Below are 15,398 nucleotides of genomic sequence, written 5' to 3'. Positions count from 1 at the left end.
AATGGGGACAATTCTTCCTGTCTTTTCCATTCCCCATCAAGTTGTTGAGAAGCTCAAAATATGATGCTTGATGGTCCTGTGCCAACTGTGATGTGCTGAGAGGTAACATACTTCTGCTAAGAATGGAGGCTTTTGATGAATCTGCATTTATTCTGTTTGTGGTCTCTGTTCCCCAAATCATCACCAGAGCTGCATACCTCTCTCAAAGTCCAACTTAAGAGAGAGCTATACCCTGAAATGTCTGGCAGCCTCTGAGAAGGAGCTCATGCTTGATCTGCTAGGGTTATGGGAAGCACCAAGAAAGCCCTGACCTGCTCACCTCCCTGCAGCACCCCAGGGCTGACTCCAGCCCACTCTGGCCTCCCTGAAGTCTCCACAGAGCACACAGGAGAAGGAATCACATGACTCAACAGAACTCCAAGTACAAACTTTATTTCTATTACAAGGAAGTTAATAATAGTAAAACAAAAAGAAGGAGTGGGGGCTTTGACACTTGGGTTTTCAGAGTAAGCCATAAGCTAAGGCCTCAGTCCTGATCAGGGCAGAAATCAGCATGGCCGGGGTAGGGAGGGAAAGCTGAGCCCCCAGCCTTCCCCATTAGAGGGCAGTGAGGACAAAGGATCAGTGCTCCCCACCAGGAACACAAGGCAGTGATGCCAATGCCAAGGAAGCAGCTTAAAACAAAACCCCTAGAGTCCATTCACCCCAGCTCAACTCATCTCCAAAACATTATTCCTAACATACATTGCAACTGGCCTGAATACTTTGCCAGAATAGCTCCCAACATGCCAAAGACTCAAATTCTGGAGTGGGGAAAAGGCAGTGTCGGGGAGAGGTTACCCAAAAGTGCTCAAATTTTGGCCCCACAGTGAAGAGAATCACTTCACTGGCAGGTACCAGATTCCCAGAACACTCCCCTCCTTCTACCAGCACCACACAGCACCAAGAAGCAGTGGTAATAGTTTGTCAAAAGAAGTCGTGGTGAGCCAAGAGGTCCTAACTTTTATTTATTGGTTACCAAAAGGTGGCAGCTACAGTGGAAACAATTCTCAACACCCTCTCCACTTAACCCTCCCTCCTCAAATCCCCAAACTCCTGTGGCACAATCTCAAAAGACACAAAATGTTCATAACCTAGAGTTAAAATCCATAAAATCTCCCGTGCCCAAAGAGCCAGAGGTGGGGCCTGCACTGCGGCAAGTGCTGCTGTGCACAGAATCCATGAACCATGTGAAAGTTCTCAGGATACACCATTACTCTTCCTCCTCTTCCTCTTCCACATTGCCAGCTCCCTGCTGCTTGGGGGTTTTTGCCTGTTGAACAACAGAACGGAAATAAAGAAGTTTTACACAGAAAGTGAAAACCTTACCCTAAAGCCCTGAAAATGTCAAGCTTCTAGAAACAACCTCATCAAAAGCCAGAAGAATAATCCGAGGTCCTTCAAGTTCCTTCAGTAAATATCAGCCGGATTCCCAGCTCTTTCTCAGGCTCCAGGAACCACCTTAGCCCCACCCACTCCAGGGCCTCAAGTCTTCACTGAGCATTATGGGCTGGATCCCCAGTTACCTTTGCAGTTCTGTTGCGATAGATGGTAGCTGTGGGGGAAACCCGAGAGTTCCTGCCACCTTCACTCCTACCACTGAAAGAAAAAGACTGAAAATCAGTTCCTGAGGTGCCTTCCCTCTCCTCAGCACAGACCTCAGCCTTATTCCAGATGGGTCCGAGGTGACTAGACCTTTTGCCCCATGTCCTAAGCCACTCCCAAGCTCCACTCCCAGGCTTCTGGTTCTTACCTAGCTCCATATCTCCCTGCAGGCCCACGGGGGAAAGAGGGCACAAGGTTTTCTGGGTAGATATTTCGAATGGGATGAATCACTGAAATGTGCCCAGAGGCCATGGTCCCACTATGGGTATTCTGATTCTGCCCCTGAATGTCTTGGCTGTCTGAGTTGTTGAGCTTCATTACGCGAGGAGGGCTAGGCTGGCACCCAGGCCTGAGACCTGATGTAGATTTTGACAGTCGGTTACAGGTAGCCGTCATATTGTTAATGGGTCTGTTGGGGGGCAGAGGATAGGTTGGTCCTTTAGCTGTTTCAGTGTCATTTAGCTGCTCAATGTCATCCATGTAGCCAGAAGACAGGTCTCCTGAGAAGAGAAAATGAGAGCTTTAAGGGAAAAGCCTGTTCTTACTATACTGCTGGATTCAGAGCAGAACAAAGGATTCTGGAAAATCAACAACTATCTCAATTCTAAAGGCTGCTAGAACCCACCTCTCCAGGTACAGAGCCAGGAACATTTTGTCCGCTCTATAAACTTATTACCTGAATTCTCAAATACAGCCTAACTATTCAAAATTCAAATTGGTAAACAATGCACAAGCAAACTTGAAATATAATTTCTGTTTCCAAGGTGATTAGGTTTTAAACAGTTTACTTGACTAATCATAAGGCCCTTTAATAATAATAGTACAAGTAAGTTTGAGTGCCCTATGCACAGATCAACTAGGAGCAGGGGTGAAGGGCAGTCAGACCAAAGTATGCAAATTATCTCCAAATAGTCCACTAAGTACAAAGATGGGTGACCCACAGCTGAATAAGTACTGGCTACCTAGCTTCTCCCAAGGATTCCCCATAGCTTTTACCCTGTAAACCTACATTTGAAACAACTCAGCCTAACATGGACCACATCTAGCCATACAGGAGTCTACCAGGAGACCCCACTGTGCTTGGCAATTTGGGATTCAGGTAACCCCCATGTTAGAGCAACAGATGAGAACTGGTAAGGAGGCCTGAGCCAGCAGTGGACCTGTGGCCTTGACTCAGCCCTGGCTAATACCCTGGTGTCTGACACGCCTCCTGGGCAGCTCTGGTGAGGTCTCTTGAGGCTGAGAATCCTGTCTAGGAAATCCCTCTGTCACTCGGTTGTTTGCTGTGGCTGGGCGTTGGTCACACTGGTCCTAACAAGAAAAACCAGCATTAATACCTCTGAACTGAGTCATTCCTGGAACAGGGAGTGGTGAAAGGAAAGGATGAAACAGCAGGTTGTGTGAACACATGAAAGGGGACTGTAATAACCAATGATAGGATGGTCTTGGGAACTAAGAGGAAGCACAAATGCAGAATGAATCAATCATTTCCATTAACACCTAAGGCAATGACAGAAGCACTTTCTGATTTGTGCAGGGATGACAGAAGGAATGGTCTTGGGAGACCACACAAGCATTTCTATACTGGACCTCAGGAGTATTTGCATGGTTGTTTATTTAACAGTCTCCCCTAAGAGACAACAAGCAGTTACTGATCTATTGCTTGATTCAAAAACAGAAGTCTTTATTACAGAAACAAAATTTATAAGTGTTCTAGCAACACTACAGTTTGCAGTGCTAGCTTCCTGTACCGAACAATACTGGGCAATAAATGTACTCTGCCACTAACAGGCTGGAATCCTAGACTGTAAAAGCTAAAAAAGGACCTCAAATTATCTAGTCCAACTCCCTCATTTACAGATGTCCTCAAGGAGGAGACAGGGCCTAACCAAAGTTAACTATAAGGGCAAAGCCAGAACTAAAATCCCAGGTCTCCTAGAATACATGTCTCAAATGCTACCACTACAGGAAGACTCCATCTGCCCAAAAGCAGAATGCATCAATGACCATTGGAAAACTCATCTAAATCTGTCTGCAAGTCCTACATGCCTGCTTAAATGGAGTCCTGGCTCCTTGGACCTCAGCCTAGTTGATAAGGACAGTTTCAGCTGTCGGGAGGTACAGAAAGTATGAAGGCCTGAGGTATTGTATATCTCAGACAGTCAACTCATAAAACAGGGCATGGCCAGAAACAAGTATATGGATTCCTGGTCATGTAGGAATGCAACTTAAAAGCTAAAGAAGTGTTCTTACTATGAAAGCCTCAGCTTCACAGGGCATCAGTGTTGTGTCAAGTGGACATGCCCTTCAGGGAATCTTACCTGGTGATGGAACAGCACCTCCTCTTCCAGTTGCACCCCACAGAATTCACAGGGGATAATGATGCTGTCCTCCATGGGGGGCGAATTGGTCAGGCCCATCGAAGAGTCTAACTGGTTATTTGCAGCCTGCTGCAGAAACTTCTGGAAGATGACATCAGGGTCCTCTACCCCTCTGAGTGAAGAGCTGCCCGTACTGAGCAAAGGTAAGGCACGTGAAGGGTTACAGCTTGTCTGTCATTCACAAAGGAAAAATTCAGGGGGAAAAAAAACAAAAACAAAACAAAAAACAGCAGTGGTTAAGGAAAAAACTATATATGCCTAAAACAATTTTCTAAAATAAATTAAAAAATTTAATAATGCTTAATCATTAGTGAGAAGGACAAGAAAGGATCAGAAGAACACAGATGAAACGCTTACTTTACTTTCATTCTAAATGCTTCTGTGCTATTTTTCCCCCTTTGTTCATGTGTTTCTTTATTTAAATTAAGTTTGAAAAGATTCAAGATTGTTTCTATAGCCACACATGAAAAAGAGGCCTAAACATTCTTTACCTTGTTAATCAATTTTCTCATGCTGCTCGCAAACCAAAAACTACATGTATTCAATTATTGTACTACTCCACTAATGGGGAGGCAGGGGCAGGGGGCAGTTTTTCCACCAACTAGCACACAGAAACTACTTCATGGCATGGAAATGCTAGTCTTGGCCAAACCAAATGAGAGACTGAGAGTGCTAAGGGAAAATGTGCTTCCCTCCATCAGGTAATCCTCAAACAAGTCTATTCTCTAATCATTCTTAAATGGCTCAAGAAATTTCAATCATTCAAAAAATACACTGAGCACCTTTCATATACCAGGCATTGAGAGATTCAGAAACTAGGAACACCCATAACCTACCCTCAAGGAACTCAGAGTACTGGCGGAGACCAAGGAGTTAGTAGTCCATATGACAGGGTCATATGCTATAAGAGAAGTGGTAAAGGATTTCTGGGGAACAAACAGGTAGACCCTGACCTACCCTTTAGAATGTCCCTCAGGAAGATTTCCTTAAAGTCTTATCTGAACCAAGTCTAAACGTAAGGGATCAGTGTTGCTGGGTATGTTAAGTAGGCACAGGTAGAAAGCCACACCCATTGCAGCCACACCCATCACTAAAAAAAAGAACCCTGACCCTTCCAGGGAACTGCAAGTACTTCAGAACTGCTCAAGTAGATCAAAATGTGGATGAAATGAGACCAGATCACAAGATGGTCAGTGGAGATGTACACTGGTCATCATGGTACACTGGGAGCAACTGGCCCTGCTGGAATGAGCATTACTTTGTCTACAAGGGAAAATGCCTGAGTTCTCATACTAATATGTCAGTCACTCCTGGAAAAAAAAAACTCCTACCACAAGCACTGTATTAAATAGTTTGCTCAACACCTCGCATGGCCTGTAACACCAGCTATGGCTTCCACACATGCCTAAGTCCTCACATAAGTCATAACATACCTGATGGTCAATCAGCAGTTCCTCTGGGTAGAGCTCCTCACAAAATTCACAAGGCAACATGGTCTCATCAGCTTCACCTAGGTATCAAGCCACATGGTCAGAAGTAAAATGAATAAAATAAATTTGATTTCAACCTTTTATCTTTCTTTTTTATAATGTTTTATATAAAAGTATGACTTCCTTTGACATTAGACGTAGCAATTTAAGGGGCTGTACTCAAAAGGACACTATCTGAGAGACACACCCTAAGCAAAAACTTCCCATTATAGAACAAAAGATTTGTCATCAATTTCCTGAGTAATAAAGCAGTAATTTAGCTGCTATTCTACTTAAGGCAGAACTCTATTGTGTATAATAATCTTAGGCACAAAACTAATTTTCTATGCATTATTTTAATCCTCAGGAAAAACTTATGCACTAGACCCTACATTATCCTCATTCTTCTGATGAAGAAATTGAGACTCAAGTATTACTGGCTGACAAATATCCTGAAAAATCCTCCCTGTACAAAACACCGAAAAATGACTGATTAAAAGTTAAGTGAATAAATAAGACACATTTTAAACACAGGATTCCCAAAACAGAACATCCTCCAATAAATGAAGTGCTGAACAAATGGGACAGAGGAACCATGGGAAGAGGTAAAGAAACTTCCTTAGGTAGTCTTTGGTTAGAAAAGAAAAAAGTCTCTACTGAAAATCAGTAACATCAGCCTGGCCCTTACATGGATTTGAGGCTGGAAATCCATATTTATGTTTTTACATTTTTTAAACATTTATATTGTTAGATTTATAGTTATCAGATTATAAAAACTCAAGCCAAATGTATACACTGCTGCCTGCCAGAAGTATGCATAAATGCTCTCAGAGGAACATACAAGCAAGCTTACTGTTAAAACATACACACACACCACAACGGTAAATCACCATGAATAAGAATAAGCAGAAACAAAAATAAACTTCAGATATTGGTATTTTCAGACACAAAAGAAAAACCAATTTTTAATATGTTTAGACAAGAAATTACCCAGAATGCAAAAGAGTGACAAAGAAATGGAAAATATGAGTTAAGGGGACATGAAGGACAGAGTGAACTCTAACATATCTAATTGTAAGAAGAAAAAAAAAGGGAGAGTAGGTGTAGCTCAGTGGCTGAACATCTATTTCTCACGTACAAAGTCCTGGGTTCAAATCACAGTGCTTCCTTAAAAAAAAAAAAACGGTAATAGAGAATGGAAGAGATGCAGTAATAAAATAAAAAATAATGGGAAAGCAGACATGGCTCAATTAATAGAGCATCTGTCTACCATATGGAGGGTCCAGGGTTCGATCCCCAGGGCCTCCTGACCCATGTGGTAAGCTAGCCCACATGCAGTGCTGCTTGCACGCAAGGAGTGCCGTGCCATACAGGGGTGTCCCAGGGTAGGGGTGCCCCACGTGCAAGGAGTGCGGCTCACAAGGAGAGCCACCCCGCATGAAAAAAGCACAGCCCACCCAGTGGCGCCGCACATACAGAGAACTGATGCAGCAAGATAACGCAACAAAAAAGAGACGCAGTTTCCCAGTGCTGCTGGATAATGCAAGTGGGCACAGAAGAACACAGGGCAAATGAACACAGAGAGGAGACAACAGGGGGGAAGGGGAGAGAAATAAATAGTCTCAAAAAATAATAATAATAATGGATGACATTATTACAGACAGACGAAAAATACTAAATTTCTGAATCAGGAATGTGAGCAAATCCAAAGAAATAAAAAACCAGACAAATTATAAGGAAACTGAAAAACACCAAAAGCAAATATAAGATCTTAAAAGCAACCCAGAACAGATGACTTCTCAATAGGCACCCACGAAAACCAAAATGCACATTACCTTCGAAGAACTAAGAGAAAACCATTGGCAACCTAGAATTGCATGACCAGAGAGGCAATCAAAAATGGAAACAAAATAAAAATATTTTAAGACAAACCAAAATAGAGAATTTACAACCAAGAAACCCTTTTAATAGAATTTCTAAGAATCAACGTCAAGAAGACAGAAAATGATCTGAGAAGGAAGCTCTGAGAAGAAGGAATGGGTAAGCAAAGAAAATGGTAAACATACAATATAGCTGTTGATAAATACAGAGTATATAAAATGTAAATGTCTACATTACGGAGTTAAAAAGAAAACAAAAGAGGGAAGGGCTGTGGCTCAAATGATTGGACTCCCATCTACCATATGGGAGACCCTGGGTTCACATCCCAAGAGCTGACGGCCTGCCCGCCCCTGTGGACGGCTGGTGCAGCAAGATGATGCAACAAAGGGAGGCAAGCAGACGCAGAAAGAACACACAGCGAATGGACACAGAGAGCAGACAGCAGGCAAGCCATGGGGTGGGGAGAGGGGGGAGAGGGAAGGAATAAACAATAAAATAAATCTTAAAAAAAAAGAAAACAATAAGAGAAGTAAAACAGCAGTAGTATTCAAGTCTAAAAAGAATGATCAAAATTCTAAGATTATTGTATTGAGAGAAGCATAATGAGATGGATTAAATTTTTTTTTTTTAAAGATTTATTTTTATTTATTTAATTCCCCTCCCCTCCCCCGGTTGTCTGTTTTCTGTGGTTTTTTTTGCTGCGTCTTGTTTCTTTGTCCGCTTCTGTTGTCGTCAGCGGCACGGGAAGTGTGGGCAGCGCCATTCCTAGGCAGGCTGCTCCCTCCTTCGCGCTGGGCGGCTTTCCTTATGGGTGCACTCCTTGCGCATGGGGCTCCCCTACGCGGGGGACACCCCTGCGTGGCACAGCACTCCTTGCGCGCATCAGCACTGCGCATGGGCCATCTCCACACGGGTCAAGGAGGCCCGGGGCTTGAACTGCGGACCTCCCATGTGGTAGACAGACGCCCTAACCACTGGGCCAAAGTCCGTTTCCCGAGATGGATTAAATTTAGTATTTGTTAAACAAACGTTAAATTTTCTGAAGCAACCGCTAAAACAATAGAAACAGAGAATATAAATTCCAAACTAGCAGAAGAAAAAAAGGGAATGAAAAGTCAACAAACAAGTCAGTCAATCTATCTAGAAACTGACAAGAAAGGAGAAAATGAAATTACCCTGAACCCAGAGTCTTCATTTGTCACCAGTATGCTATTACAATTTCATCTTCTTCGGCAAAAGGAAGTAAGCAGCAACTATTAGTATTAGGGTAAAAAGAGAAATGGGTCAAAGGTACCAAAAAAGAGAAGCTGATAATCAATAACCCATAAAGTACTGACTGCAAAGCTTAGAAGCTGAAAAGACTCCAAAGCCAAACATTAGGAAGCCCTGCTCTGCTTCTCAAAATCTGGAAGATCTCCTTAATTAAACCAACTTTAAAAAAATCACATTCTGTTGTATATTCACATCTAAAGGACACCTCTGGAAAACAGACTGTGTAAGTAAATTTTTGAAAGAGGTGATATCGGGGAAGCACTAGGAGACTGTTATTAAGGGATAGAGAAAGGTTTTTCCTTTTTTATCTTTTTGTACTGTATCAATTTTTTTAAAGTGATTTTTGGGTACTTCTGGAAAGGTGGTAGATTAGAAAGGCACAGTACTCCCTTCCTTCCCAGAAAAATAGCAGAGGACAGGTGAGAAAACAGCCTGGAAAAAAATCTTCTAGGGTTTAGGACACCAGGGGAAGGCTGGACACTGCCCAGAAGAGAGAGGGGCAAGGGAAAAGAACTGCAATGACAAAACTCAAGCACACTCTGACCAGGCATTGAACTGAGAGGGCTGCCAAAGAGCGCCACTTGCTGGCGGACCAAGGAAGTGCGTGTGAGTAAATTAAAAGTAAGGGGAAGTGGATGCAGCTCAAGCGATTGTGCTCCTGCCTACAACATGGGAAGTCCCAGGTTTGGGTCCCGGTGCCTCCTAGAGAAGACAAGCAATACAGCAAGCTGGCACAATGGGCAGGCAAGGTGAGCTGAGGCAACAAGATGACAAAACAAGGAGACACAAAAAGAGACAAAGAGACACAACAAAGCAGTGGGGGGAAGCGGACACAGCTCAACTGACAGAGCGTCCATCTACCATATGGAGAGTCCGGGGTTCAAACCCCAGGGCCTCCTGACCCGTGTGGGAAGCTGGCCCACGTGCAGTACTGCCATGTACAAGGAGTGCCGTGCCACACAGGGGCGCCCCTGCGTAGGGGTGCCCCATGCGCAAAGAGTGTACCCCGCTAGGAGAGCTGCCTTGCATGAAAAAAGCACAGCCCACCCAGGAGTGGCACCTGTCACATGGAGAGCTGATGCAGCAAGATTATGCAACAAAAAAGAAACGCAGTTTCCCAGTGCCACCAGATAATGCAAGCAGACACAGAAGAACACACAGCAAATGGACAGAGAGCAAACAACGGGGGGGAAGGGGAGAGAAATAAATAAATCTTTAAAAAAAAAAAACAACGTAGGAAGCTGAGGTGGCTCAAGTGATTGAGTGCCTCTCCTACCTGGGAGGTCCCAGATTCGGTTCCCAGTGCTTCCTAAAGAAAAGACAAGCAGACACAGCACACAGCAAATAGACATACAGCATAGGCAGCAAATGCAAACAATGGGCGGGGAGAGTAAATAAATAAAATAAATCTTAAAAAAAAAAAGTAAATAAGTACAAGAGGCTTTTCCCAGTCTTTACAACCAGTCTGCAATCCATTACTGGTTCCAGGGCCCAGATTTGAGCAACTAACAGGGAAAATCCTAAAGACCCAAAACAGGCTGAACCAAGAATCCAAGTATAGCAATAACACATAGTCTCCCGCCACCAAATCCCTATGAAAGAGAAACTGAGCATCTGAGTAAACTTACCATCCCAATCAGATGCCTAGACACCAGCAAAAAAATTACAAGCCTTACTAAGAAAATGGAAGAAGTAGCCCAAGAAAAGCAATATATCAAAGCTTCAGAATAGACACAGGATTTGAAACAACTCATCAATGAGATGAACACAATTTCCAAAACCAAATTAATGAGATTAAAGATAATATAGCTAAAAAGATAAAGGGTATCAAGAAGATACTGAGCAAGCACAAAGAAGAATTTGAAAAGGTGAACAGGAAAGTAACAGAGCTTATGGGAATAAAAGACATGATAGGTGAGATCAAAAACACATTAGAGGGAAATGGCTGTGGCTCAATCAGTTGGGCTCCCATCTACCATATGGGAGGCCCTGGGTTTGCATCCCGGGGCCTCCTTGTCAAAGTAGGCTTGCCTGCAAGCACTGCAGAGTGCCGTGCAGCCAGCATGCACCACGGAGAGCTGACTCAGCAAGGTGACGCAACAAAAAAGGAAGACAAAAGCAAAAACACAGAAGAGTGCACAGTGAATGGACACAGAGAGCAGACAACAAGCAAGCTGCAAGAGGCAGAGTGAAATATATAATAAATAAACAAACAAACACATTAGAGGGGAGCGGGTACAGCTCAGTGGCTGAGCACCTGTTACCTACGTATAAGGTCCTGGGTTCAATCCTCATACTACCTTGAAAAAATAAAAATAAGAACAATAACAACAACAAACTGGAGGGATATAACAGTAGACTCAAAATGATAAAAGAAAGAATAAGTGATACAGAAGACAGAACAGCTGAACTAGAAGAAGGAAAAGAAGAGAGAAAAATTAGCAAGGGCTTAGGGAGTTGAATGATAACACAAAACAGAACAACATATGTATCACGGGAATTCCAGAAGGAGAAGGAAAAGAAGGCAGAAAGAGTATTTGAGAAAATAGCTGAAAATTTCCCAGTTATCACAGAAGAAATGAACTTACATGTCCAAGAAGCATAACATGATGCAATCAGAATATATCCAGGGAAGTGAATTTGGCTTAATAGATAGAGTGTCTGCCTACCACATGGGAGGTCCAGGGTTCAAACCCAGGGCCTCCTGGCCTGTGTGGTGAGCTGGCCCACACGCAGTGCTGATGCACACAAGGAGTGCCGGGCCATGCAGGGTGTCCCCTGCGTAGGGAAACGCCACGTGCAAGAAGTGCACCCCATAAGGAGAGCCGCCCCGTGCAAAAAAGTGCAGCATGCCCAGGAGTGGCGCCACACACACAGAGCGCTGATGCAGCAAGATAATGCAACAGAAAGAGACACAGACTCCCGGTGCCGCTGAAGAGAATACAGGCAGATACAGAAGAACACACAGCAAATGGACACAGAGAGCAGACAACTGGGGAGGGGGGGATTAAGGGGAGAGAAAGAAATAAAAAATAAATCTTAAAAAAAAAAAAAGAATATATCCAAATAGACCTATTCCAAGACACATCCTACTCAGAATGCCAAACGTCAAGAGATAAAGAGAAAATTATGAGAGCAGCAAGGGAGAAGCAAACCATCACATAAATAACAAGGGATGCACGGTAAGACTTGGTGTAGATTTCTCATCAGAAACCACGAAGGTGAGAAGACAGTGGTATGATATGATTAGGATACTGAAAGAGAAAAATTGAGCTGAGAATTCTTTATCTGGAAAAACTGTCCTTCAAATATGAAAGTGAGTTTAAAATATTCACAAATGAACAGAAACTAAGAGAGTTCATAAAAAAGAATCCACCTTTGCAGGAACTATTAAAGGAAGCCTTATAGCCTGAAAGAAAAAGGAGAGGTTTGGAGGACATTATAGAAGAACAGCAGAAAGAATAACCAAAAGAATAAAAAGAATAAAATGGTGGAAGTAAATAATGCATTTACAGTAATATCACTGAATGTGAATGGATTAAACTCCCCAATCAAAAGATACAGGCTGACGGAATGGATAAAACGTGAGACATCCATACGCTGCCCACTCACTTTTGTGAGTCTTAGACCCAGGATACAAATCAGCTGAAAGTGAGAGGCTGGAAAAAGATACTCCCAGCAACCAGTAACCAAAAAAAGAGCAAGGGTAGCTATACAAATATCGGACAAAACAGACTTTCGATTAAAAAAAAATTATAAGACATACAGAAGGCCATTATATATTTAAAAAGGGAAAATCCACCAGGAAGAAATAACAGTCATAAATACATATGCACTTACTCAGGATGCCCCAAAATACATGAGGCAAACTCTGGCAAAACTGAAGGGAGAAAGAGAAATCACTACAATAATACTTGGAGGGCGCGGACTTCGCCCAGTGGTTAGGGCTTCCGTCTACCACATGGGAGGTCCAAGGTTCAAACCCCGGGCCTCCTTGACCCATGTGGAGCTGGCTCATGCGCAGTGCTGATGCACACAAGGAGTGCCGTGCCACGCAGGGGTGTCCCCCGCGCAGGGGAGCCCCACACGCAAGGAGTGCGCCCCATAAGGACAGCCGCCCAGCACAAAAGAAAGTGCAGCCTGCCCAGGAATGGTGCCGCACACACTGAGAGCTGACGCAACAAAAAGAAAACACAGATTCCCATGCCACTGACGACAACAGAAGCAGACAAAGAAGATGCAGCAAACAGACACAGAGAACAGACAACCGGGGTGGGGTGGGGGGGGGAAGGGGAGAGAAATAAATAAATAAATCGTTTTTTAAAATAAATAAATAAATAATACTTGGAGGTTTCAACACACCATTCCATAATTAGATAGACCTAAACAGAAGATCAACAAGGAAACAGAGAACTGGAACAACATGATAAACATACTAGACCTAAGAGGCATATATAGAACACTGCACCCAAACTCAGAGGGTTAAACATTCTTCTCAAGTGCTCACAGATCTTTCTCCAGGAGAGACCAAATGTTAGGTCACAATGCTGTTTTTCCCTTAAATATAAAAAGACTGAAATTATACAAAGCACCTTCTCAGATCAAAATGGAATTAAACCGGAAATCAATAATAGATGGGAAAGAGGTCCATTCACAAATGTGTGGAGGCTGAACAACATACTCCTAAATAATCAGTTGATCAAAGAAGAAATTTCAAGAGAAATTACTAAATATATTGAGAGGAATGAAAATGAGAACTTATCAAAACTTATGGGATACAGCAAACACAGTCCTGAGAGGGAAATTTATAGCCCTAAATGCCTATATTAAAAGAAGCAAGTGCTAAAATCAAAGATCTAACTGAACTGGAGAAACTAGAAAAGGAACAGCAAACTGATCCCAAAGCAAGAAGAAGAAAAGAAGTAATAGAGATTAGAGCAGAAATAAGAGAAATTGAGAACAAAGAACAATAGAGAAAATCAACAAAACCAAAATCTGATTCTTTGAAAAGATCAATAAAATTGACAAACCTGTAGCTAGACTAACAAAGAAGAATAGAGAGGTGAGGGAAGTGGATGTGGCTCAAGCATTGAGTGCCCACCTCCCACATGGGAGGTCCTGGGTTCAGTTACTGGTATGTCCTAAAGAAAAAGGAGACAACAAGCGGAAAAAAAAACAAAAAACAGTATAAATAACAAGGAAAAAAACAATAACCAGGGAAACGGATCTGGCCCAAAGGACAGGGTGTCTGTCTACCACATGGGAGGTTCAAGGTTCAAACCCCGGGCCTCCTTGACCCGTGTGGAGCTGGCCCACGGGCAGTGCTGATGCACACAGGAGTGCCATGCCATGCAGGGGTGTTCCCCGCATAGGTGAGCCTCATGCGCAAGGAGTGGCCCCGTAAGGAGAGTCACCCAGCATGAAGAAAGTGCAGCCTGCCCAGGAATGGCGCCGCACACACAGAGAACTGACACAGCAAGATAACACAACAAAAAGAGACACGGAGTCCTTGCTGCTGACAATAATACAGGCAGACACAGAAGAACACACAGCAAATGGACACAGAGAGCAGACAACTGGGGGGGGGGGGACACCAGGGAAGGGCAGAGAAATAAATAAATTCAAAAACAAAAACAAAAACAAAAACGAGCAAACAGACGAGGGAACCATCCATCTCAGGGAAGAGTGGAGAGAAGACACAAAGAGGTGAAGCTACAACTGACCCTTAAGAAATGAAAAGGATCATAAGAGGATATTATGAGAAACTGCAGAGCCAGCAAACTAAACAACCTGGATGAAATGGACAAATTCCTAGAAATGTACAACCTACACTGACACTACAAGAAATACAACTTAACAAACGAATAACATTTAAAGAGATTGAATAAGTCATCAAAAATCTCCCAAAAAATAAAAGTCCAGGATTAGATAGTTTCCCATGTGAATTCTATCAAGCATTTCGAGAAGAATTAACACCACCCCTGTTAAAAATCTTCCAAAAAAATTGAAGAGGAGGGAAAATTACCCCACACATCTTATGAAGTCAACATCACCCTAATTCCAAAGCCAGATAAAGACATTAAAAGAGGGAAGTGGATATAACTCAAGCAATTAGGCTCCTACCTACCACATGGGAGGTCCATGATTCAGTTCCCAGTACCTCCTAAAGAAGACAGCAAGCTGACACAACAAGATGATGCAACAAGAGACACAAGAAGAAAAACATAATGAGAGACACAAAAAAGCAGGGAGCAGAGGTTCCCGGTGCCTCCTAAATGAGGACAAGCAGGATGGCAAGCTGACACAACAAGAGAGGAAGGAAAAACATAACGAGAGATACAATAAAGCAGGAAACGGAGGTGGCTCAAGCTATTAGGTGCCTCGTTCCCACATCGGAAGTCCCGGGTTCAGTTCTCAGTTCCTCCTAAAGAAACAAAGAAAATAAACAGGCCCAGCAAGTGCAAAACAACAAAAGGGTGGGGAGAAATTAAAAAAAAAAAAAAAAAAGACACAAGAAAAGAAAATTATAGGCCAATCTCTCTAATAGACATAGACGCAAAAATTCTCAACAAAATACTTACAAATAGATTTGAACAGCATACCTAAAGACTTACACATCACAACAAAGTGGGATTTATTCCTGGTATGCAAGGATAGTTCAACATAAGAAAATCAATTAATGTAATACAACACATTAAAAATTGAAGGGAAAAAATTCACATCATCATCTCAGTCGATGTAGAAAAGGCAT

The 15,398-nt window shown here is 42.8% G+C and overlaps 1 protein-coding gene across 3 annotated transcripts in view; it reads right to left on the bottom strand.

The window, feature by feature from the left end:
* Positions 1 to 416: 416 nt before the first annotated feature.
* Positions 417 to 15,398, bottom strand: part of TRAFD1 (TRAF-type zinc finger domain containing 1) — a 34,022-nt gene continuing 19,040 nt past the window's right edge. For all 3 annotated transcript variants that reach the window (XM_058280984.2, XM_071209796.1, XM_058280985.2), the window contains 6 exons: positions 5,459 to 5,535; positions 3,966 to 4,196; positions 2,835 to 2,955; positions 1,793 to 2,144; positions 1,566 to 1,638; positions 417 to 1,312 (listed from right to left, as the gene is read on the bottom strand). In XM_058280984.2, coding sequence (XP_058136967.1) covers positions 1,253 to 1,312; positions 1,566 to 1,638; positions 1,793 to 2,144; positions 2,835 to 2,955; positions 3,966 to 4,196; positions 5,459 to 5,535 — 914 coding nt within the window. In that variant the 3' untranslated portion in view covers positions 417 to 1,252. The remainder of the gene's footprint in view (positions 1,313 to 1,565; positions 1,639 to 1,792; positions 2,145 to 2,834; positions 2,956 to 3,965; positions 4,197 to 5,458; positions 5,536 to 15,398) is intronic.

This window comes from Dasypus novemcinctus, chromosome 19 (genome assembly GCF_030445035.2).
Source record: "Dasypus novemcinctus isolate mDasNov1 chromosome 19, mDasNov1.1.hap2, whole genome shotgun sequence".
Taxonomy (NCBI): Eukaryota; Metazoa; Chordata; class Mammalia; order Cingulata; family Dasypodidae; genus Dasypus; species Dasypus novemcinctus.
The sequence above is the reverse complement of the archived record's forward strand: the minus strand, read 5'-3'. Positions and strand labels throughout refer to the sequence as shown.